Source organism: Mirounga angustirostris, unplaced genomic scaffold (assembly GCF_029215605.1).
Source record: "Mirounga angustirostris isolate CCGP_5_RB_7025 unplaced genomic scaffold, mMirAng1.0.hap1 SCAF_7, whole genome shotgun sequence".
NCBI lineage: Eukaryota > Metazoa > Chordata > Mammalia > Carnivora > Phocidae > Mirounga > Mirounga angustirostris.
The window spans coordinates 80285016-80308513 of NW_026991715.1; the positions used below are offsets into that span (position 1 = coordinate 80285016).

The 23498-nt window shown below is 38.1% G+C and overlaps 1 protein-coding gene across 18 annotated transcripts in view; it reads left to right on the forward strand.

Moving 5' to 3' along the window:
* PAM (peptidylglycine alpha-amidating monooxygenase) overlaps window positions 1-23498 on the forward strand; it is a 283678-nt gene that overhangs the window by 155344 nt on the left and 104836 nt on the right. For all 18 annotated transcript variants that reach the window (XM_064596425.1, XM_064596426.1, XM_064596429.1 and 15 more), the window contains exons 4-5: window positions 7068-7125; window positions 19580-19667. In XM_064596425.1, the coding sequence (XP_064452495.1) occupies window positions 7068-7125; window positions 19580-19667 (146 nt within the window). The remainder of the gene's footprint in view (window positions 1-7067; window positions 7126-19579; window positions 19668-23498) is intronic.

Genomic DNA, 23498 nt, shown 5'->3' on the forward strand with positions numbered 1-23498 from the left:
CATCACCCATTTAGCCCATTCCCCCGCCCACCTCCCCTCCAGTAACCCTCATTTTCTTCTCTATAGTTAAGAGTCTGTTTCTTGGTTTGCCTAGAGAGGGAGACTTTTTAAACCTGAGCTTTGCTGCAGAAAGGCATTTGTGTTCTGCTATAATTTTCCTTTGCTTTAGCTTTCTTTTATACTAGGATGATGTTGAAAATACAGACTACTGTGTCAGTTTAAGCTTAGTAAGGGTGCATTAAAATCACTTCGGGAAATAGCAATTTGATTCCATTTTCAAACTGGACCAGTTAAAAGAAAACTTTGAAAAACAATTTTCCAATTGCTTCCTTCCTCTCCTAACTAGGACCTTTGTCAAAGAGGCCTTATCATATTCTAAGCCTTTGCCTTGTTGGACTGCCAACACTACCATCAGTGCCTGAGGTTTCCCCTAGTTCTTCGCAGAACTCAAGTTATTTAAACCCGAAGCGAGGGGGAGCCTGGGTGGCTCAGTCGGTTAAGCATCTGCCTTCTGCTCAGGTCATGATCCTGGGGTCCTAGGATCGAGCCCCAGGTCGCTGCGTGGAACCCCAAGTCCTGCTGTCTGCCCAGCAGGGAGTCTGCTCCTCCCTCTTCCTCTGCCCACCCCCCCACCCCCCGCTCATGCTCGCTCTCTCTATCTCAAATAAATAAATACAATCTTAAAAAAAATACATAAACCCAAAGTGAGTACTGTATGAAAATGAAGGGCTTTTGTGGCACCTCCACAGTTTATGTGGATCAGATTTAAACTGTGTGTGATCTCGGTCGGTAAAGAGGTTACTACTCGCTTTGCAAGCAACGACTCAAAGACACAGAGTCACAGTTGCCACCGTGAGATGGCTTCACTGCTCTGGTTATTTGACAAGGGATGGCTGAGAAAAGTCACTTAGAGACCACGCCATACACAATATAATATCTTTATGGGTTGTGGCCTATTCACAGAAAACAACCCTTTGCAAACAGCCGCAGAAATAACCATATCCGGGTAAAACTGGGTTATGTTGTCTGTTATTTGTATGCCTATTTGTGTCACCACATTGGAGAGTCTCCTTAAGAAAGGTTGTCTGCAGGGACCCTTTCAGTCCAAACAATATAAGGGCAGTGAGGATATTATCTAATCAGGATCAAATCATAGTGTTCAGCACTAGAATCTGAATGGTACCTCTGGTTTCCCAAAACAAAAATTACTGGTTTTATGTGAACAGATGGTTTTGTTTGTTCCATATTAATTTAAATAAGCAGTTGATTTTATCAACTACTTATTCTATAGAAACCACTGCATCTCTGTCTCACAAACAACTAAATCAAAATAAAGAACACTTTTTAAATAATGTAAGCAAGGTGTTAACTGAACCCTTTTGTCTACATGAGAACTCTTGGTTTAAAATGGGTAATAATAGGGGTGCCTGGGTGTCTCAGTCGGTTAAGCATCTGCCTTTGGTTCAGGTCATGATCTTGGGGTCCTGGGATCGAGCTCCCTCTTGGGTTCCCTGCTCAGTGGGGAGTCTGCTTCTCCCTCTGCCTCTCCCTCTGCCCTGTCCCCCTGCTCCTGCACACTCTCTCTCAGATAAATAGACACAATCTTTTAAAAAATGGTAATGATAGAATATAATAGGAGTTGTTTAGCAATAAGCACTTTTCTTTCATTTCTAGCACACTTCTTTTGTCAGAAAAAATGTGCTTTTCTTGGATAGTTCCCAGTGGCAGCAGCAAAGAGGCATCAGCAATATCATATCCCTCTTGACTCAGATTTGGCTGATGTGCCGTAACAGAGAGCACTGGGAAATGTGGCTTTGTAGATTCACATTATTTCTCCCTTCTTGTACCTCTGAGCCTTATGTTAGCAGTTTGAATCAACAGTATTTTACAGACACTCCCCTGGCACCAAGCTCAGATACTGTGTTCTTCCCACAGAGAGAAAAAGAGGATTCAATGATGATATACGGAAAATTGTGAAAGGTTGTACTGGTGGTTTGGGTTGAATTATGGAAGCATCCTTTCTGGGACTGTGTGTTCAAATGAAGAAACTATTATAATGGGCAGTAAGGTGCTGTTTTTGTGTCTTCAGAATGTGTTAGAGAGAAACACTGATCTGAGTTATGTATATGCTTTCAAATAGTTTTACTTTGCAGAAACAAAATAATGGCAAAATTAAATCGCTGTGGTTCTAGTCTAGTTCTTTGCAGCTTGTCAACAAGCTTTCATGAGATACTCTCAGATGCTATTGAAAATTTAGGGGACTTGGACTAAAACTTCTTGTTAAATTTTATGTCTCTTGGTTTCCTTTATTTCTCCCCTTAAGCAAGTAAACAACTAAAGTTGTGTCTAAGAACTGATATTCTCTTTTCAAATATTAGAGAGATTTGAAAAACAACCTCTGTCCAACACTTGTGGACAGAGAAGTGTTTTAATGAACTGGGTTCAAATTCCATTTCATAAGTTTGGGGAATTTTGTTTAATCACAAACAAGTTACTTACCTGTTTGAACTTCAGTTTTATACCTTTAAAACAGTGTCTGTAACACCTACCTGGCCGTGTTATCATGGGAAATAACTATGATGGAAAGCTTCTAGAATAAAGTAGGAGGTTCAATAAATGTTTTCCCTTTGCAAAGGTATCATATGCTAAATATCGATCGTATGTTTAAGTCAGTTGAATTTGTTTTGTATTGTTGACAAAGGGTGTGGGGTTATATTTATCTGATCAGGGTACTGTTAAATAATGTTCTCAGTGGTTATCCTGCAAAAAAAGAAAAACATAACTGGTTACTTGTTCGTATCAGTGATATAATGGTTTTATTACTTTGAGAAATGTATCGTCCCAGTTTTCTTAATATTGTTGTCTCAGGAGGCTTTGTTTTTTTAAAAAAGAATTTCTCGATCACAGAGTTAATAGTAGTTAACTATGTGATTACATGCTATTATAGCCTTAAATTCTTATATTGACTACTGTTTACAGCATGGAATTTAAGTTTAAAGTAACTATCCCTTCTTGGTGACCTGCTGTAGAAATTAACCTATATTGATTAACCTAAATAATCTTTCTTTCCCTGTGCTATAATGAGTTCATAGTAGTTTGGCAAAGGCTATTGTCTGATCCATTCTTCAGCAGATTACCTGTCTTGTAAGAAAAAAAAAAAAAGTTATTCATTTACTTATGAAGAGACTTATATTTAATTTTAAATATAGGATTTAGTCTCAGAGAAAAAGAGGTATGAAGGTTCAAAGGACTCTCCAGAATCATATTTAACTAGGTTAAAATGGCAAGAAACTAGATTAATGGCAAGAAAGTGGCAGGAAAGATACATAGTTATCTCTAATCATCCTGAAGGTATAAACTTGAGGACTTTTAATCCTTATTCCACACTACCTGAGTGGCCTTAGGTAGATCAATAACGTTTCTGTGAATCAGTTTCCCTTTCTGTAAAAAAACATGCAGTGCCTGTTAGTCCTACTCACAGCATAACTGTGAGAAGAAAATGAAGTAACACAAAAAGAGTGCTTACTCAGACCCAGCCAGCCTAAGGGGGACAGAACTTGGCCCTGAGTCATCTTTAAGATAAGGCTTCTCCAGTTAAACCCTGTAAATGACCTTCCTTACAGAGATCTTGAGCTCTCTACCTAATTCTAGGAACCAAACTATTATTACCAGAATACCATAGAAAAAAATCACTGACACCTTTTACACTTGCAAAGAAAAGAATAAATTAATTTTTGTTACCCTCGGTTCTGTTGAACTGGTCTTCAGAGCTTTTAGCTGAAGGCTAATTATTGGTTTGATACACACTGTATTTTTTAGTGTGCTCACAATTTTTAGAAAAAAAAAGTTTTTACTTTTTCTTCTAACAGAGTTATTCTTTATCTTGAAAAATGGGGCATGAGTAAAATCCTAAATCAGAGAATAAGGGGGCATGGGACACCATTGATGCAATGTGTACTACAGACTTTGCTCTCCCAAAATAATTTTGCCAAATGCTATTTATTCTGCAGAGGATATCTCCCTCATCTCTTCTTCATTTTTTTTTTTTAAACTGGCTTCAACAGAACAGAAAAGAAACCATTGAAATCTGAATATATTCTCATTATCAGAGAACTTATAAGCCAAGAAATAAAAATTGACAGAAGGAAGACATTCCCAGGTTATTCTGTCCATTAAAATTGCACAGCTGCTGATAAGAATAAGAATTACAATATGGATCTGATCAATTCTGAGTATAATAGTAGTTGCCTTTATTCTGTACATGGAACCATTATTGTTTTTAGTTGTTTGTTTTTTTAATTTCTTTTTTAAAGATTTTATTTATTTATTTTGACAGAGAGAGAGAGACAGTGAGAGAGGAAACACAAGCAGGGGGAGCGGGAGAGGGAGAAGCAGGCTTCCCGCCGAGCAGGGAGCCCGATGCAGGGCTCGATCCCAGGACCCTGGGATCATGACCTGAGCTAAAGGCAGATGCTTAACCAACTGAGCCACCCAGGCACCCCTAGTTGTTTATTTTTAATCAAAAGAACCAACTTTTTAAATTTGATGTATGTATTTAGTCCTATAACTTAACTATTCCAAAAACAGCTTGAAGTGGCTTATAATAAAATGAAAGATAAAACCAAAAACAAGTCCAAATATGAAAGAACTTTTGTTTGGTGTGTGTTTAATTTCAACCTTTGATCCTTTCTTACTGTAAATATGTGCTTAGCTACTTTAAATTGACTTTTGTTTTTATATTTCCTTGAAGTCATTAACTGTTCATAGTGCTTTGAATGATCTGTAACGCATTAGTCAGACTACCTTGTTCAGATTCCAGCTCCCGCACTTGTTAGTGTCAAAAGGTACATCAGGTGGACATGAGTTAAAGTGGTAAAGACAGATTTTCTTCAAAAATTACCATTGTGATAGTGAAGGAGGTCCAGTGTGAACTGAAGTCAACTCTGCCAAAACAAAGGACAGAAGACCTTTGGAGTCTTGGGGGGAAGGGAAAAGCACTGAGGAGTTTTGGGGGGTGGCCTCTGGGACTTGGCCATCTGGATTTGTTCATTGGCACCTATCTAGAGGAAAAACAAGCTTCTCATATCTTCATGACAGGAAGCAGTGATGGAAGTTAGAGCAAGGCATCCACTGGCTGAGAACCAGGGCGGAATTGTCTCATTGAATGTGAGAAGACGGTTCTGGCTGATGGAAGGTTCACATCTCAGAGAGGCAGAGCAAAGATTTACAATTGCCAGCTTTCTTTCTTTCTTTCTTTTTTTTCCCCAGAGGATTGCATATTAAATTGCCAGCTTTCTAAAGCAACTATGCTAAGAGGGATTTCAAGAGCCTACCTGCCTAGTGCCAGGTTTTGGCTAGAACAAACAGAACAGTTACTTAGCCTCTGTTTGCCTCAGTTTCCTCATCTGTAAAATGGGGCAGATAATAGTATTATAGCACAAAGCTGTGTTTTGAGGATTAAAGAAGTTAATACATACAGTGTTTAGAACAGTGCTGGCACATAGTAAGCTCTCAATAAATGTTAGTTATTGTTTTTACTATCTTTAAAGTGGAGTTCGTAATAGTATCTATCTACCATGTTTGATTATTTTAGTTATTAAATGATATAATCTGTTGAGAACTATGCCTGGCACATAATAAGCATTCAGTAACTGTTGGCTTAGCAATAGTAATTGTAGCAACAATTATACTATAGCAACAGCTGTAGTAGCCACGAATAGCTTCCAGCCCTGAATTACTCATAGCTCAGGAGGGCCAAATAGAAAAGAATCTGACACTTAACTGTTTTTTATGTTAGAATGGAGTTTTGTGACAGTAGTAATTCAGAGATTGGAAAAATATTTATGAGCAATCTTGTACATGATTATGAGACCTTTAAGCATTATTTTGCCATTATATTTCTCGGGTTTTGGATACACAGTCCACATCTCTATCATTTATGTAGCTTAACCTCCTTGCTGTGCAATCTTCAACATTTCCCAGAATGTTTCCTTCTTAGCAAAATAAAGGTGAATCTAAATAATCATAAAGAAACAAAACAATTTGCTCAATTGAGAAAAAAATGGCATATAGAAAGGTAGTAATGAAGACTAAATCTTATTTCTTGAATTTTTCAAAGTTTAACATGCTGATTTGAGGTGTATTTGAACCTCTACCCAACACAGAATTTTAAAAAGAGGTACAAATTTCACAGTTTTTCAGTGCTAACCAGTAGGCTTAGTAATACGCAGATGATCTCTATCTGTGTTTATGGATTCTCTTGATTGCAGCACTGTATGGTATTAACCCATGAAGTATGAATTATTAAATGAGTTTAGTCTGTATTTGTATTGGGTGTATTATCAACCATGGCCCATATTTCCCTGCATAGGCTCTTCCACTACAGAAGTGGAATGCATAGGTCAACAGAAGCCCATTCTCTTTAAATTGCAATTTTTATCACTAAAAATTCTTAATGTTAATATATGTGATGGTGGAAAAATGGCCATTTAGATAAGAGACTAGTTGCTGGAAAAGAAAGAGTAACTTGAGTTAATGTTGATTTCTTCAACTACATAAAAACATTAAGGGAGAACAACCAAATATTATATTTTAAGACCAACTTTTATTCATTGTACTTCTCTAGTTAATATTTGAGCACTTGTAAAGTGATTCAGGAAATTAAATATTTAATTATGCATATAGTGAAGATGGTCAACACTAACTCCTACCACTTTAAAGTCAAGTGCATTAAAGTGTTTCACTCTTTTTATAGAAGCATCTAAAATGTTGCCTTTTAACTGTGACAGTACTAGAAATATCACTTGTGATAATTGGTCTTATAAATAGGATTTGAAATCAATTAGGGAAGAGTCCTAGGAAAATGTTTGGAGTACCTATGTACTAAACTTGGCCCTTCCATTACCTTGGTCCCACCCAGTTGGCAGGCAACTTTACCTTACTGGGCCGGTAGTTCTTTTTCAGTCATAGAGCCCATGATTTTACTCGTTTTTTTTTTGTTTTGTTTTGTTTTTCTTCTTTACTAGCAGCAGATTAATGCAGATTTTGTATCTTTCTTTCCTTAATAGTCTGATACATACTTCTGCATGTCAGTGCGTTTGCCGGTGGATGAGGAAACCTTCGTGAGTAAGTATTAATTGGATGGTGTGCCGGGGTGGGTGGTTGAAGGGAGGGCAGCTATTTGAAATCAGTGAAAGGCTCTCTTTGATGGTTATGAGCATATTAATCTTTTACTGTCAGTTTCTAAAATGCATTTATCATGCCTAATGCAGAAATAAACTAGAGAGAGCCACTCAGAGACAAGATTACAAACTGTATCTGGAGAGATTCATGAGTAATAGTAGTTAAGGAGTTGCATGCAGATGTCGATGGTTGCCAACACTGTGTGGTCCCATTTGTATAGTATTGGCTTTCTGTCTGTGGCTGGATGCTTAATTCCACTCCACTCAACAGACTGTTTATTTACCTGCTGGTTCATGCTATAAATCGACTGTACTTAGACTCAACATCAGGGAATTTAAGATTTTACCTGTCAAACAGTAGATGGATAGAAAGGAAGGAAGGAAAGATTGAGAGAAGGAAAGAAGGGAAGGAGGGAGGGGGGGAAAGGAAGGAACATCGGTCCTGTTGTTTATATTATAGAATAAGAGGAATCATAAATGGCTGGTCCTTCCCCAGCCAAGGCTTTAAATCAGATAGGAAAAGTGACAAAATGCCATCTGTTTTCATCTAGGTTGTTTTAATTGAAATATCCCTATGACAGACTTTTAAAAAAAATTTTATTGTTATGTTAATCCCCATACATTACATCATTAGTTTTAGATGTAGTGTTCCATGATTCATTGTTTGTGCATAACACCCAGTGCTCCATGCAGAACGTGCCCTCTTTAATACCCATCACCAGGTTAACCCCTCCTCCCACCCCCCTCCCCTCTAGAACCCTCAGTTTGTTTTTCAGAGTCCATCGCCTATGACAGACTTTTAACTGTTTAGGGAGGAGGTGTGATTGGCAAATTATTCATGGACTTGTTCTTTTTCTCCTCCTGCTTTACTTTACTTTTCTGGTGTGAGGTGTTGATTTTGGAGGGAAAGTAATGGTAATGAGAGTTGTGCTTTGGTCCCATGAAACTAATCTGCAAGTGGACTGTCTGAAATGGCTATTATGTGAATTATAAAATGTGTACAGTTGCCTCAGGGCCATCTGAGGATGAATTTTCGTGAGGTGTTCCCACAGGAATATACATTATAGACCTGAAAAGCCAGACCAATGTGCGTTTTTTTCCCCACACACTTTGGTGGCAATTCCAACAGAAAATACAACTTATAGCAGCACTCTAAAAATTTGTTCCCATAGTTAATTCCTAAGAATGAAAGTCAGACCTTGAGAAGGTGAGTGTTGCCTGAGTGTCCTTACTTTGTGTAATAATTGAATATTACAAAAAAAAAAAAAAAAAAAGTAGAAAGGACAGTGCTCCCAGATCCTGAACTCTAAAGACAGAGAATAACTTAAATTCTTAATTGTAGTGCCTTGTGTAATGCTAAATGTGATTTAGGATACAAATTCGTCATTAAGACATCAAAAATAAAGCTTTCCTCAATTTCATATCCACATTTTTGGCAGCCTAGGAGAAAACAGTATTTACTTGCTGAAAGGCATTTTTGCATGAAGTTTTTTTCTTTACTGATTTTATATTTTCTTTCCAAGTTCCAAGAGAGTCTTGATTGTTCCTGTTTCACATTTGCTTAGAAGAGAAGGCCAGTCTCCATATCTATATAAATATAAGAGTCATGTTTCACAGCAACATTACAGGTCTCACATTAATAGGTTACTGATTTGTTTCTGGAGGGTGGTGGTAGTATATGATTTCAGAGCTGGTGACTCTAGGGACTATAAATATATATCCTGGAATGCATTCTTGCTCTCCTAATATAAATGTGTTTACTTTCACATAAATTAAAAATGAAAAGTACAAGTGAATATATTCAGTCAAGGAAAATATTCATAGGAAACGCATAAAGGACTATATTAGAACTAGGGTACTAAACGTTTCTGCATTTTCTTAGGCACTTCCCTTCTAAGATTAAACTATTCCGAGTTCTAAGGTCCTTAATGGAGCTTGTAAGATTAATAATTATTTTCAGTATCTTTTTCCTTTTCTTTATTGCTGGGAGGATTGCATGAATACTAAAGATTTTGTTACTTGTTCAAGTCCTTTAATGTACTTTGTGGTTACCATTTGTGGTTACCATTATCTTGCATAATCCAGCAACCATAGGTGTTTAGGTGTAAGCAAATTAGAACTGGAAAATTGCAAACCAAAGAGAAATACCAAACAATCATTTATATAAGGGAATAAGTAAGGGGAGGTTTGCATGTATTGTCTCATTAATTCTTAGGACAACCCTAAGGGTAGTCCCATTTTATAGTTAGAGAAACAGACAGGAATATCTCTTTCTTTGAATTAATCAAATGGTAGGATGATAGTTTATATAGAATCCTTGCTCATACAATCAGCTCATTACCACCTGTTTACTAAGGGCCTACCAGACACTAAGATACTTAGAGCTAAGCATAAGTAAGCCATTTTATAGAGGAGGAAGCAGAGGGTCAGGAGATCAAAGAACATGCCCAAGTTTTTTACTAGCTATGTGTTCCCCTCCCTGTATGCTGTTAAAATCATAACAGATTTATTTATATGTGAGGATAGTGAATCAAAGAAGAAATGAAAGAAGTTATCAAATGGGGGCGCCTGGGTGGCTCAGTTGGTTAAGCGACTGCCTTCGGCTCAGGTCATGATCCTGGAGTCCCTGGATCGAGTCCCGCATCGGGCTTCCTGCTCGGCAGGGGGTCTGCTTCTCCCTCTGACCCTCCCCCCTCTCATGTGCTCTCTCTCTCCTCTCATCCTCTCTCTCAAATAAATAAATAAATAAATAAATAAATAAAATCTTAAAAAAAAAAAAAGAAGTTATCAAATGGTTAGATGGAGCCAAAATACAGCAGTAGCACATTTCTGTCTTCCTCGCATCAAATACAATTACTCTTTCATTCCCTTATCTTCACTCTCTAATGGGAACACAGTTTTGCCAAAAAGATAAATAAACCTCAAACCATCTTGCAAAATGAAACCCAGTACACGTGAAGATTAAAAATTTACGGAAGGGAAAGGGTTTGGATGCATAGGTTGTATGTTGTCCGCCTTGTCTCAGAGTATTTCTAGGATGCCCTCTATGGTTTGGTCATAAGTAGCTTTTCCAGATTCCCAAAGTGCAAGTTTTGCTAGTGGTAACCAAGGCTTTGCCACGAATGAAAAATGTGGGTTGTCCCAAATTCTAGGTCTCGGGATGCCTTATCAGAAGATTAGATATGGTTGAAATGAGCTCTTGTAAAGGCTTTAATACTTTATTTCTTTTCTTAAGACATTAATCAGTGTTATACTTTCTGCTTTCCTTATCTGTGCCTCTTCAGTTTTTGAATGCCCGCGGGATATGTGCAGCCGGATATGGTGGGGACTCAATATCGTTTGCTTCATACATGAGGGAACACTAAACAAGTGTTTTGCTTGACCATTTTTAAGGCAATATATCATATAGTGGACAATTTACCTTTTTTTTTTTTTTTAAGATTTTTATTTATTTATTTGACAGAGAGAGAGATAGCGAGAGCAGGAACACAAGCAGGGGGAGTGGGAGAGGGAGAAGCAGGCTTCCCGCCGAGCAGGGAGCCCGATGTGGGACTCGATCCCAGCACCCTGGGATCATGACCTGAGCCAAAGGCAGACGCTTAACGACTGAGCCACCCAGGCGCCTGACAATTTACCTTTTTGCCTTTAATTATACTCTTACTTGAACATAAAGGAATAATTCTTTTTTAAGAAAAACCACTTGTTCATAAATTCGGCAAACTTTAAAATTCTACTGTGTGCCAGATATTGGGCAAGGCAATGGGGATGTGAGGTATAATAAAAATTCAAAGAAATTACAGCCTGGCAGAGTTCTAGAAGACAAGAATACAAATATTATAACATCTGAAAAGAACTTTCTCCTCTGGCTTTTCAAATTTCTAAAGAAAATCACAAAAGGCAGAGTACAATTCAGATTGCTTATTAGGACTAAAACAAACTCTCTTGATGGTGTTAAAAGCCAGAATTGCTTTTGAATTATTCATAATTTTGGCTTTCTGCTTGTGTGACTAGTTATGTAATTCATTTTAGATAAACGTACTTCTTCATATTGAGAAGATACCATCACAATTGTCATAGAATTTATATGTGCAAGTGCATGTCATATTTACATATGAGCATACACAGCATCTTTGATGCATTTATGTGTCTCCACTGAATTATTAAATGTGAATTAAAGTAGTTGGGGAAATACAATAATGAAGATAAATACAGTTTTTATGCTTTGAACAAAATCATAGCTTTCCCTAGAGCATTGCTTTTGTTTATTGTTTTAATAAAAATTCACAGGTTGGAATGGGTGAAGGTATGATAAAATCTGCATTTGACCACTGAACTGTGATACTGTCTAAAAGGTGTTTTACAGACACTCAGAGGAATCGACTCTGACAGCAGCCCACTCAGCCAAGAAATCTGACTGTCATCTTCATCCACTTGCTTTCCCTCACATGGGTGACCAGTAAATAAATGTGTCTTTTCCTTGGTGAATGATGGCAGGTCCCTATCTATCAAATTGCACTATACAAATGAGATAGAAGCCACTGAATTTAGAAATAGGTGAAATTAATCTAGTGATTCATTGCTCTTCATTTTCGTGGGTTTCTCTCTTGAATGTAGAACAAGGTCTACTGCAGAATAGCACAGTGAGACTTGAGTATTTTCAAATGTGCCCTTTCCTAAACAAAGCACATGTTCAGGTGATATTGGGTTCCTGTATCAGAAAATTTTGATCATGCTTATGCGTCATTACATAAAGTCATTATATGACTATAAAGACCAAGGTCTGGCAGGATAATCACATTTTATGGCCTGACAGCAGTAAATAGAAGGGTGTGGGTGTATGTGTGTTTGTACATGCGTGTGAGTCTCCACCCGCATGCAGTCACTCTGTCACCTTTCTGTTTCCAATTAGTTGACTGCATATCCTTTCCTTTCTCTCTTCACTCAGGATTTTCTCCAACATGAAAAATGTAGGCTGCCTCTCCACAGGACCATTGGGTACTTTCCTACAAGCACCCTCGGAAGCTTTTCTAGTTTCTGAGTGGAAGTAACTTGGAGAGATAGCACAAATAAGAGATATACTTATAGGTCTCTGATGAGCTGGTAAAATCCGATTTGCTTGGTCATAATCAGGAAGGAAAAGCTGCAGCTGTCCGCCTATTCTCAGAGTATTTCCAGGATGCCCTCTGTGGTTTGATCACCCAAATACCACATTTCCAACACGATGACCCCTGGTGACCCCCGGGTTTTTTTTTTAGGTGATAAAACAAAGGGAGAGGGAGGAGTAGGAACCAACTCATTATCTTTTATAAAGCTGAGAGTTAGGAATGTCTTCTGTTAGATACGTCTGGGGATCACCAGAAAGTAACTGACACTTGGACAGTGCTGTTTTACTGCAGTAATGTCAAAATACCACCCACCCCCCCAGCGCTCCCAGGAAAATGGCCAATTCAGAAAGCCCAGGTTTGAGTCAGATTTGATGTGTGAATACCCTTCATTAGCAGGGGATTCGTGGCATTTTGACAGTCATTCGGAAGTAGTCATTTCAGCTCTTTCAGTGGGGCTGACTTCAGGGACCAGCTCTAATAAGGTTGAATATGAACTGTTCTAGTCAGACCAAACATCATGTGAGAGACAGGATTTTGTCTGCATCTGGGAAGATAGTCCATTTGGATCTGCGGAGGAGAGGAGAATATTCCAGTGGCCAATGGTATGATTGATGGAGGAGCACACTGGGCTCAAGTGTGAGCCTCACCACCTGCTGGCCGCATGGTCGCACACGAGTGACTCAGCCTCTCCGTCCTCAAGGCTCAGCTGCTTGAGGGGAAAGGATCAGGCTTCTAGGGTCCTTGTGAGCAGTGAGGGAGCCTGGCCTGGGGCAAGCCCTCAGTAACTGTTAGTGGTTAGGGGTGATTATTAAGTGCAGAGGCTGCCCCCCCAGAGTACAGAGTGGTGCAGGCAGCTATCATGTTGCAAATTTGGCGGGGGGTGGGGGTGGGGAGAGGGGTGCAGGGGACTGGTCAGCATTATGCACGGCCCAAAAAGGCAAGAAGGGGCAATGGGGTTCATTCTGCGGGAAATTAATAGGGGACTACTACAAGGATGACATTACAAATAGAAGGCTTAATGAAGCTTAGGCTATTTTATCTTGCATAGCCTGGCTAATAAAGTCTATTTATTGATTATATAGTTGGTTCTGACATATATACCAAAAAGTTCCGTCTTAAAAGGTCTATCATCCAGAAGTTTAATTCTTTTTTGTGCTTAAATCCCTTTATTTGGGGGCGCCTGGGTAGCTCTGTCGTTAAGCGTCTGCCTTGGGCTCAGGTCATGATCCCAGGGTCCTGGGATTGAGTCCCGCATCGGGCTCCCTGCTCTGCAGGAAGCCCGCTTCTCCCTCTCCCACTCCCCTTGCTTGTGTTCCTGCTCTCGCTCTCTCTCTGTCAAATAAATAAATAAATAAATAATCTTTAAAAAAAAATTCCTTTATTCGGAATCAAGGGTTATTTCATTTTAAATTTGTGTTCCATTTAAAGACTTGCTCAGGTGTCTTATTCCTTGGTTAATTTGGCAACAGCAGCTTCAAGTCCTCCTAAACCACGTTAAAGACTCTGTCTGAAGTGTATATCATTGTCCAAGCTATCGAGAATTAATGACAATTTCTCTGTTAAACTTTCTCATTTAAAATGTTCAAGCAAAAGGTCTTTATTTTAGTGTAGAATTGCTTTACGGTTATGCAGGAAGCTGGCAGAAGATAACATAATATGCGATGGCTGTGGGTTTTTAACATGCTGCTAAATGGGCTTTGCTGCTGTGGGCTTTCCATGTGTCTGAATTCTCTGACCCCACTGCAGGACGATGAACTTTAAGGACGATCATATCCTACACTTACATGACAATTTAGAGCATTATCTTCAGTTTCTGTGAGTGGATTTTGAAATACAATCTTCATTTTGGGGGAAACAAAGAAATGTTCACGGAAGTGATATTAAGATCTGGGGCCTTTTTTTTTTTTTAATGATAACAGCTCTTTTACATTATTATGTCTTAAACCTGACATCTCTCTAGTCTCTCAAATTGGTGTGCCTACTTCAGATCTCAGCCTTAAAATGACGTGAGGTGATTTTGATGGATCAACCAATTTTACCCCCCCAAAAAACTTTTTTATAAATTTATTTTAAAAGGAACTTTGTTTTTACTGTTTGCCCTGTACATTTAGGATGGCAATACAATCCAGGCTAAGATGAGTTAACTAAACTCTAAGCATGCTTACGTAATAGGTATTCAGCCACTAAAAATGTTGACTGAGGTCAGAATCACCTGGGATTCACCTGTGAAACTTACCACATGTACACTTGCCTGAAATGACCTCTCAGATTTAAATGAGATATTGATGGAGGAAGGGCTAGGACTGATCCAGGATTGACCTTGAGCATCTGTATTTTTAATAAGCTGCATAGGATAATTCTAATGTGCAGCACTAGATAAAAAGTACCATTGACAAAAATTGTTTAATAACACATAAAAATATCCACAGCATGGGAAATAAACCGTTTACTATGTACAATATGATTCCACTGGGAGGAAAAAGGAAACAAAGCCAACAGTAATGATCCCTAATGATATATATACGGGCAATAATTCTAGAATGCCTAAGTTCTGAAGATCCAAATTTGCATTTACAAGTCTGTTCTTTTTTATCTGATAGGTTAATTATCCATGGTCTGTAGTATTCCTCTAGTGCATATATTTAGCTAAAAGGGGTGTTTCTCCCATAATCAGTGGTAATTTAGGGTTGATTGTAGGTGTATGGATAGCTCCTACATCTCTAGTTCCTACACTTGGCTACATGGGTTCTTCGAAATCTTTCCACATCCTGCGTCTGGCAGATACATCAAAATTTGACATGCAGACCTGGATATCCACTTGGAAAGGAAAAATGGAGAGAAAGCCAAGTGCTAAATGAAATTCTATCCTAGGTCACATTCTTAGAGAATTTTATGGCCCTGATTGTAGTCTAATGTTAGCTAAAAGAAGCCATAAATTTCAAACAACCTCATGCAGTTAGTACAAATGTTGCTTAGAACTCCAGAAACTAGGGCGCCTGGGTGGCTCAGTTGGTTAAGCAACTGCCTTCGGCTCAGGTCATGATCCTGGAGTCCCGGGATCGAGTCCCGCATCGGGCTCCCTGCTCGGCAGGGAGTCTGCTCCTCCCTCTGGCCCTCCTCCCTCTCATGCTCTCTGTTTCTCATTCTCTCTGTCTCAAATAAATAAATAAAATCTTTAAAAAAAAAAAAAAAAAGAACTCCAGAAACTAGACCTAAGTATCTCTGCTCAGTATGTCACCCACATACATCCTTTCAAGTCTTTCACTTCAGATGACATTATCCTTTGAGAAATCATCCAGCCTGTGCACTTTCAGCACACCATTGCATTCCTTTAATTAATGTGCTTGAGTTACTATTTCTGGAGTCTTAGTCCTTCAACACTATTTGATTCCCAGGACTTACTCACATTTATTTGCCTATAAACTTTTCCCTGATCTTATGTATCAGACATTCTGAACCCACACCCATTGAGACTGAAGTTCCATTTCCATTGAAGCAACTGTCATCTTATTACTGAGTTGGAAGAGTTGGTGGCACTTTTTAATCCTATCGGATATAACATTCCCTTGCGTTCTCACAAGGCTGTGCTTCTGCCTGTTTGTCGCTATCCCAAGGCTGCCTTTGTTTTCTGTCAGTTAATTTTCATTACTATCCTCTGGTTCTCTTCCCCTTGGATCCTTTATTTCTTTGCTGTATGGTGGGAGAAAAAGAAAGAAGGGGGGTGGATTTCTTTTAAGATGTGATTTGAAAATATTTTCCCATATTCTTTTTGTGTAGTGTTGAAATCTCCAGCATAGTCATATGTGTATCTTGTGCCCAACAGACTTAATTCTTATTCACTAGGGATGGGATCTTGCTTTGCGAAGCTAGGAATAATAAGTAGGAATGGAGCAAACCCAAGAAATGAACCTGTCAGCCTAATCTTTTCCCAGTTGACCCCTCCCCACCACTGGCAGCAGGCCCGTCAATGAAATTGTCGAAGGCTCGCTTTGTTTTATGGCACCTACTGTTTGTTTTAGATTTACATTTTGATATGACATTCCTTTTGCTGGCGGCATTTTTCTTTCTTTTTTTTTTTTTAAGATTTTATTTATTTATTTGACAGAGACACAGCGAGAGAGGGAACACAAGCAGGGGGAGTGGGAGAGGGAGAAGCAGGCTTCCTGCGGAGCAAGGAGCCCGATGCGGGGCTCGATCCCAGGACCCCGGGATCATGACCTGAGCCGAAGGCAGACACTTAACGACTGAGCCACCCAGGCGCCCGCTGGAGGCATTTTTCATTTCAACTTACAGTGAATTGTACTTTGAGCTATAATTAATAAATACTTTGATATTATACTCTTTCTTTAGGATGTGAAAAAGATGTTTATATACCACTCTATACCAGTAATTTACTTAGCATTCAAATTAGATCTTGAGATTCTGGAGGAATGCATGAGTCACTGAGAGTAAGCTATGAGAGGGCACTCTGAAGAATGTTCTTTTACCACCTCTTAAAGATACTGATTTGTTTCTAATTATAGGAACTAAAATTAAACACTTATATCTAGTAAGAGTTCAATGTGGAACAAATAAGTGGTTCTTAAAATAGTATGTCAGAAGGAGAAAAAAATCAGAAAATGGATAGAGAAGTTATACTTTGTATAATTTTTGCCCTTTACAAAGGACAATTAGAAGATCCTCTTGCATAAGCAGGGGCCCAGGCAAAACATTTGGCTTTCCTTCCTAATGAAGAGCCATAGAGATTGTATGTCTTCATGATCTCTTTTTCTCCCAACAGATCACCTCTCTGTCCTTCCCTGAATATTTTGCTTAATATTTCATTTTATGAATTTAATGATAGCCCACTCTTTAAAAAATAAAATGTTTGCCTTGTTTCACAGCCCTACACACACTGCATTAACATTTAAAAACAAACAAACAAACAAACAAACCCTGCTGGGGTCTCCTGCATGGATCCTGCTAGCTCAGGCTTTCCCTAAGACTCTGTCTTGAGCCTTTTTGTTCACCCTCATGGCTTCAGGGTTAAATTTTTAAGTGATTCCCAAATATGTAATTCTCTGACTCTCTTAAACAAGAGTCACAGAATCCCAGTCTTCTGCTGGGTATTTCCACTTGGATTTTTAGTGTTGCTTTGCACCCAATTGTTAATTTCTTGATAAAATGCACTTGGCTATGTTGGCTTATTATCAAAATTCCCAGAATGATTCAAATTTAGGAAGCCTACTATTATAACCCACCCATAATAAATGAATTTAAAGGGAATGGGAACCATATGGTCATCTATGTAGGTTCTGAAAAAGCAGAGGAGTCATCCTCTTGTTTGACAAACCCCCCATGGATTGGCAGAGGGATATTGAAAAAAAGAGAGAGAGAGTAGGAGGTGGATACAGTCAGATCAAGAAGTTGGATGTCCGTAGAGTGATATAAGCCATTTGATAAAAACAAATATAAGATAACAAATTACATCACATACCAAAATAAATTTAAAGTGAATAAGAAACAAAGGCCTGGTACTCCCACCTTAGAGCTTTTTCAAATTTAATTCTGCCAGGGATGCTACTGGGGGAGGATTTTGGAAGGGAGGAAGGAAATCCTGCACTTAACTTGAGAGTGAGTCTATGGAGATAGAATTCCTCTTATTCCTTCTGTTTCTCTTGTAACAAATTTAGGCTTATTAGCAGTAGGGTTTTCTATGATTTGTGATCTGTGGTAACTTCCAATTGATTCTTTCCTTCCAAAGTATCTTCTTCAACCTCATAGGCTTACTGTCTTCTTTGATGATAGAAAACAAAGCCTCAAGTTATAGCAAGTCCATTTTCCAGCCATTCTCTCTTTGTTAGCTTTTTAAATGGTGACATGAATATCTCGTGATGGGATTTTTAGGCTTTAAATTCTTATTTTTAGTGCAGTAATTGAAAGACTTTTTATTTCCTCTGAAAGTTGTGAGTCAAAATGGCTCCTAGGAGATGCCCTGTGTTTTCTGACCAACCACACTTTACAAGTCATGGCGCTATAGTTTGATGTAGAACATCTTTTAGTTTATAAATACTCATGTACTCAGATACACATTTTAGCAGTAAATGATATTTTATTAATTTTATCAGACCAAAGAGCTAAAAGATGCAGTTTTGCACACACCCGAAACTTAAGATCATTTTAGACTATTTAGATTTTTCTGTGTAAAGGGGACTTAGAAACTGGCCTGGTAGCACAGCATTTCGAATGCAGACAAAAGTAGATGAGCCACACCCAAACCAGGAAAGGGAGCTCATGCTGATTATTGACCATGCATACTAGTATAATTTATCTTTAGTTTTTGCTTTGTTTTCTCTCTGAACTCATTTTTGTTTATTTTAATGTCTTTCAACCACTATTATTGGGAGAAAAAAAAAAAGAAATGGCCTTGCATAAGTTCCAGTATCCCTTTAACAAGTGCACAGTGCTCATCCAGGACAGTGATTTTTCTCTCTTTTGTACTTTTGTAAAGATATATTTCCCGGGCGCCTGGGTGGCTCAGTCATTAAGTGTCTGCCTTCGGCTCAGGTCATGATCCCAGGGTGCTGGGATCGAGTCCCACATCGGGCTCCCTGCTCGGCAGGAAGCCTGCTTCTCCCTCTCCCACTCCCACTGCTTGTGTTCCTGCTCTCGCTATCTCTGTCTCTGTCAAATAAATAAATAAAATCTTTAAAAAAAAACAAAACAAAACAAAAGATATATTTCCCAAAAAAGGATACATTTTCCACTTTTATTTTCTAGTAATTTTTTTCTTCATATCACATCCCAGTGACTACCGTGATTTTGAGATGGTAATAAATTTCTCTTATGAATCCTTTTGCTCATGTCCTGACCACTCACTGTGGTTTCTGCTGTGCAGTGTTGTGCGGTGTTTTATGCTACTCAGCACTCTACTGAAATCTGGAAGGGAATATATTGTGAACGCATAGCCTGGAGCTTTCATTTTGTACCCCCATACTGCTCTCAACCCTTCAAAAGGGGTTTTCCATTAAAAAAGTATGTGTGGGTAGATGTGTAGTTTCAGCCTATTAATTATTACTTTCTCTTTTTGTTATATAATAATTCACTCTCCTACTAAATTAAATTGTCAGATCATGCTCTTAATCTTAAGGAATGAGAAAGGTAATTTATACAATCAGGGCCTTCTATCCTAAGAGCAACAAAACATCTTTGTTACACAGCTGTTGGGACTGTTGAATGATGCCTTCTCTTGCGACAGTTTGTGCACAGAAGTGTAACTTGTATTCACAATCATGTGTCCTTTTCTCTTAACAGTTGACTTCAAACCTCGTGCCAGCATGGATACTGTCCATCATATGTTACTTTTTGGATGCAATATGCCTTCTTCCACTGGAAGTTACTGGTAAGGGAAAATGGGCTCACAGTCAAAAGGGGTGTAGAAAATGTATGTCTTTTATAAGTACAAATTGCATCTGTGGACATATTTTGCAACTGATTAATAAACAGGTAGAATATTTACTTTTCAGGAAAGAACATGGTTCTTTTGCATCACGTGGTTATCATGGTCTGATTATCACAGTTATTTAGTCTGCAATGGAGCACATCCATCAGTCTTTGACACTGACTTAATAAATTTATGTCTGTTGTCATAGATAGCATATCAAGGTACAGACAGCTTATAAAAAAGGACTGACAATTTAGATAATGGATGCTCTGATGTTTACTTTTTTTAAGATCATGCTTCAACCCAAAGAGCACCAAGCCTCTGTTCATTGATCACTCTTTTATCCCAGACACCGTGCTAGGTGATCTGTATACACCATTTCATTTTTTTTCCTAAAGGTTTTGCAGAACAGTTAATATTGTCCCCACTTAACAAACAAGGAGCCTGAGCCTCAGAGAATCAGTATCATGCTTAAGGTAACTCAGCTGGTTGGTAGAACCCTGGGTTGTCTGGTCCCAAATCCAAAGTTATTTCCATTTTACCACACTGCCTCCCATTGATTCAAGAACTGTTGCAGTTTTAGAATTTATTTTAATCACTGTAGTGAGTCTTAATATCTTGCTATGAATGGTCAGTAAACATCTATTAAGTGCCTGTTATATGCCAGAATGATAGCAGATGCTGTGGGAGGTTGTAGAATAGATAGATACGTTTTATTATCCCTAGAAGCTTACAGCATAATTATGGCTTGAGATCTGTCCTTTCATTTTGTTCTTTGGTGTTCACGAAGATTGGTCAGCTTTGAAAATAGCCATGCATTTTAAGTCTCCTATTTTGCAACAATAGCCAGAATCACTGGTAGATATTGAACAGTCCAGAATGACTAGTGTGTCTTGCTTTGCAATGAAGAAGGGTCTGTTTTGTGTTCCTTTCCCTACATAATCACGAACACTGATAGACCTTTCTCTGCACATCCTCATATTCGTCTGGCTGATGCCAGGCACACCGCAAATGCATTCTGGTCGTTTTTAGAACAAACAATTGTAATATATATTTGGAACTGTTAAAAGCACAGGGCAATTAGTGGAAATCTCCAGGGACCAAGTACCATCAAAGCATTTGTTAATAGGCTTAAGTTATTTGATGAAAGGGTTATATCACATAGGAATCCAGCTCACATGACTGGGTTTATGTAAAAACAGGGCCAGCAAATCACAATTAATACCCTTGACTATCAACATTCCAGTTTTTTTTTTTTTTTTTTTTTTTTTGCTCTTCGGTAAATTTTTGTAAATAAGATTCTGGGATTAAAAGATTATTCTGTGACAGCTTCTTCTGAATCTTAATCACGAAATCATGTCCTTTGGCTTTATGTCTTAAAAATATTTCTTCTAAACAATATTTACCTTTGGGTTAGAATTCATGAAAACAGCTAGAAGGGGTGTCAGCATTTAAAACCTGCTTTACCTTTACCTTGGTTAAAGAGAATGAGTGAAAAAATAAAATGTCACTAAGTGTTATTATGGTTTTAATTAAGAAAAATCTTATTATAAAATGAACTAAGACTAGTTCATTGTTCTCATATCAAGGGAACATCAGAGCAAATATTATTTTGGTCCTGTAAAAATATTTATTAATATTCTTAAATATGCTGTTTTGAAATTAAGTCTAGTAAAATATATTTTCCAAAAGACTTCCAAGTGGGGGAAAGAGAGAATTTAAAGAAAATGTAAATGAAAGTGAAAACAGCAATTTTGAGTAAAGTAATTGCCACAGGTATTATTTTGCTAACATTATGACTTGAAAGGCAACATAGTAGAGTGAAGGAAAGTGAAAATAGCAATTTTGAATAAAGTAATTGCTACGCATACTATTTTGCTAACATTATGACTTGAAAGGCAACATAGTAGAGTGAAGGAGTAGTGAACTAACTAGCTAGATTCCCTGAGTAAATTACTTATTTCATGTGAACTGGCCTCGGTTTCTTCATTTTAGCAAGGGACTACTACTAGATCATTTATAGAACTCCTCTATGCTCTAAAATTCCGTAATTCTATGAATATAAATTGCACGCAGATGCTGAGTCAGATTGGAAAGTCATCATAAGATAGGTGCACTGGTCGACTCACCTCAAGCAGGCAGCCCACTGCATTTTGCCATTCATTTGCATCCCTGAGTGATTAGAGCCCTGAATGGCATTATACATATGTCATTTTAAATGGGTTTTAAAATCTGCCTTGCAGCACATATTCCCACTTAATCTATAGGTTAGGATTGACTTTATAACCCTACAAGGACAGTAATTAATGGTGTTACTGATCTTCTTCTAGCCACGCCCAAAGTGTTCACCTAACATTTAAATTTATTCCAATATATATATGTAGTAGCTGTTCAGTATGTAATCTAAGTGAAACTGTTCTAGTGACTCTGACTTCCACAATCCAGTCTTATTCTCCATTTAAAAATGGTATAGATTTTTTATCCCCCAGTATTTGGCAAGACCCATGCTTCTTTAAAGCATTGGAGCTCATGGGATATTTCATGGACTAAACGTTGCAGTTGCTTCGCAAAAACATCTTCCACTCCCTGCCCCCAAAGCCACACGTGCTCAGCCATGGAAACAGTCAGTGGATGTTTTCCAACTGCTTGGCCTCTCATCCTCCCACCTGAATTACAATACTAATAACAAAAATCTATCAGTGTCAAAGCCTTGCATTATTTTTCTAAAATGGTCGAGTCATGAAATTTATCACACTCATTTTACAGTTGCAAATCTATTCCTCAACTGCTCCAAGATCTAGACAGTAGTTAAATTAAGATTCCCAAACTTTCACATGTATTTTTGGATATGATACCTATAATGTTTTTTGATGCTTAAGAATATCCAGAACTCATTCACACTCTGAGGAAATCTTTATGGGAATACAAAGCTGTTTTAGTGAAAGAAGAAAAAGCTAATAGGATATTTTAACACCCAAACATCAAGCTTAGATTTCCTTTTTTTTTTTTTTTTTTCCAGTTTGTTAGCTAGGATTACCCCCCTTTCTTCACTTGGGTGTTTTATTTTCATTGCCAGCAGGTTGGCAAGTAGGTATGTGTCTCTAATAAAGTAAACATTTTCCCCCTGAAATTATGAAGTTATAATTCATCCCGTCTTCAGGCAGCACTCTTAATATGAAAGTAAAGAGCTCTTCTGATGATGTTTCCCTGTTGTGCTGCTCTCCTTTGCTCTTTGTAATTCCCTCTTTCTACTGTTCATTAAAATATATTTACAGTTATATTAAGTTTACATGAACATAGTAGACACAGCATGAAGCAGTTTTCATTATGTAGTCATTTTAATTTTAAAGTTTTTTTTCCCCTACACATATTCCAGTCTTTTGTGTCTCATTCCAAATTAGCAGCTCACACTGGTAATGTGTCTAGTTAATTATATGCATGTGCATTTAAATTGCATACATTGATATGAACCTTTTAATATACTGTGGGGTGGTCCCTTTATAGTTAGAGTGGGCCTGGTGCTCAATTCCAAATTAACATACCTCTCGAGGATGCAAATAAGGACCAGCTGATGGAAAAGCACCAGCTCTGCTGGCCCATGTAAGGAAGGTAGCAGTACCTGTCAGATGTAACCTTCAAGTCTTCTCTCCCGGGCCTTTAAAGGAGGAGACAATTAACTGTATCTGGGGACCCACAGAAAGTAATAGCACCAAGAATGGAGCAAGCGTAGTGATTTGTTGGATTCCATTGGTCCTTGCAGACTTAATTCAAAGCAAAGCAGTTCTAAGT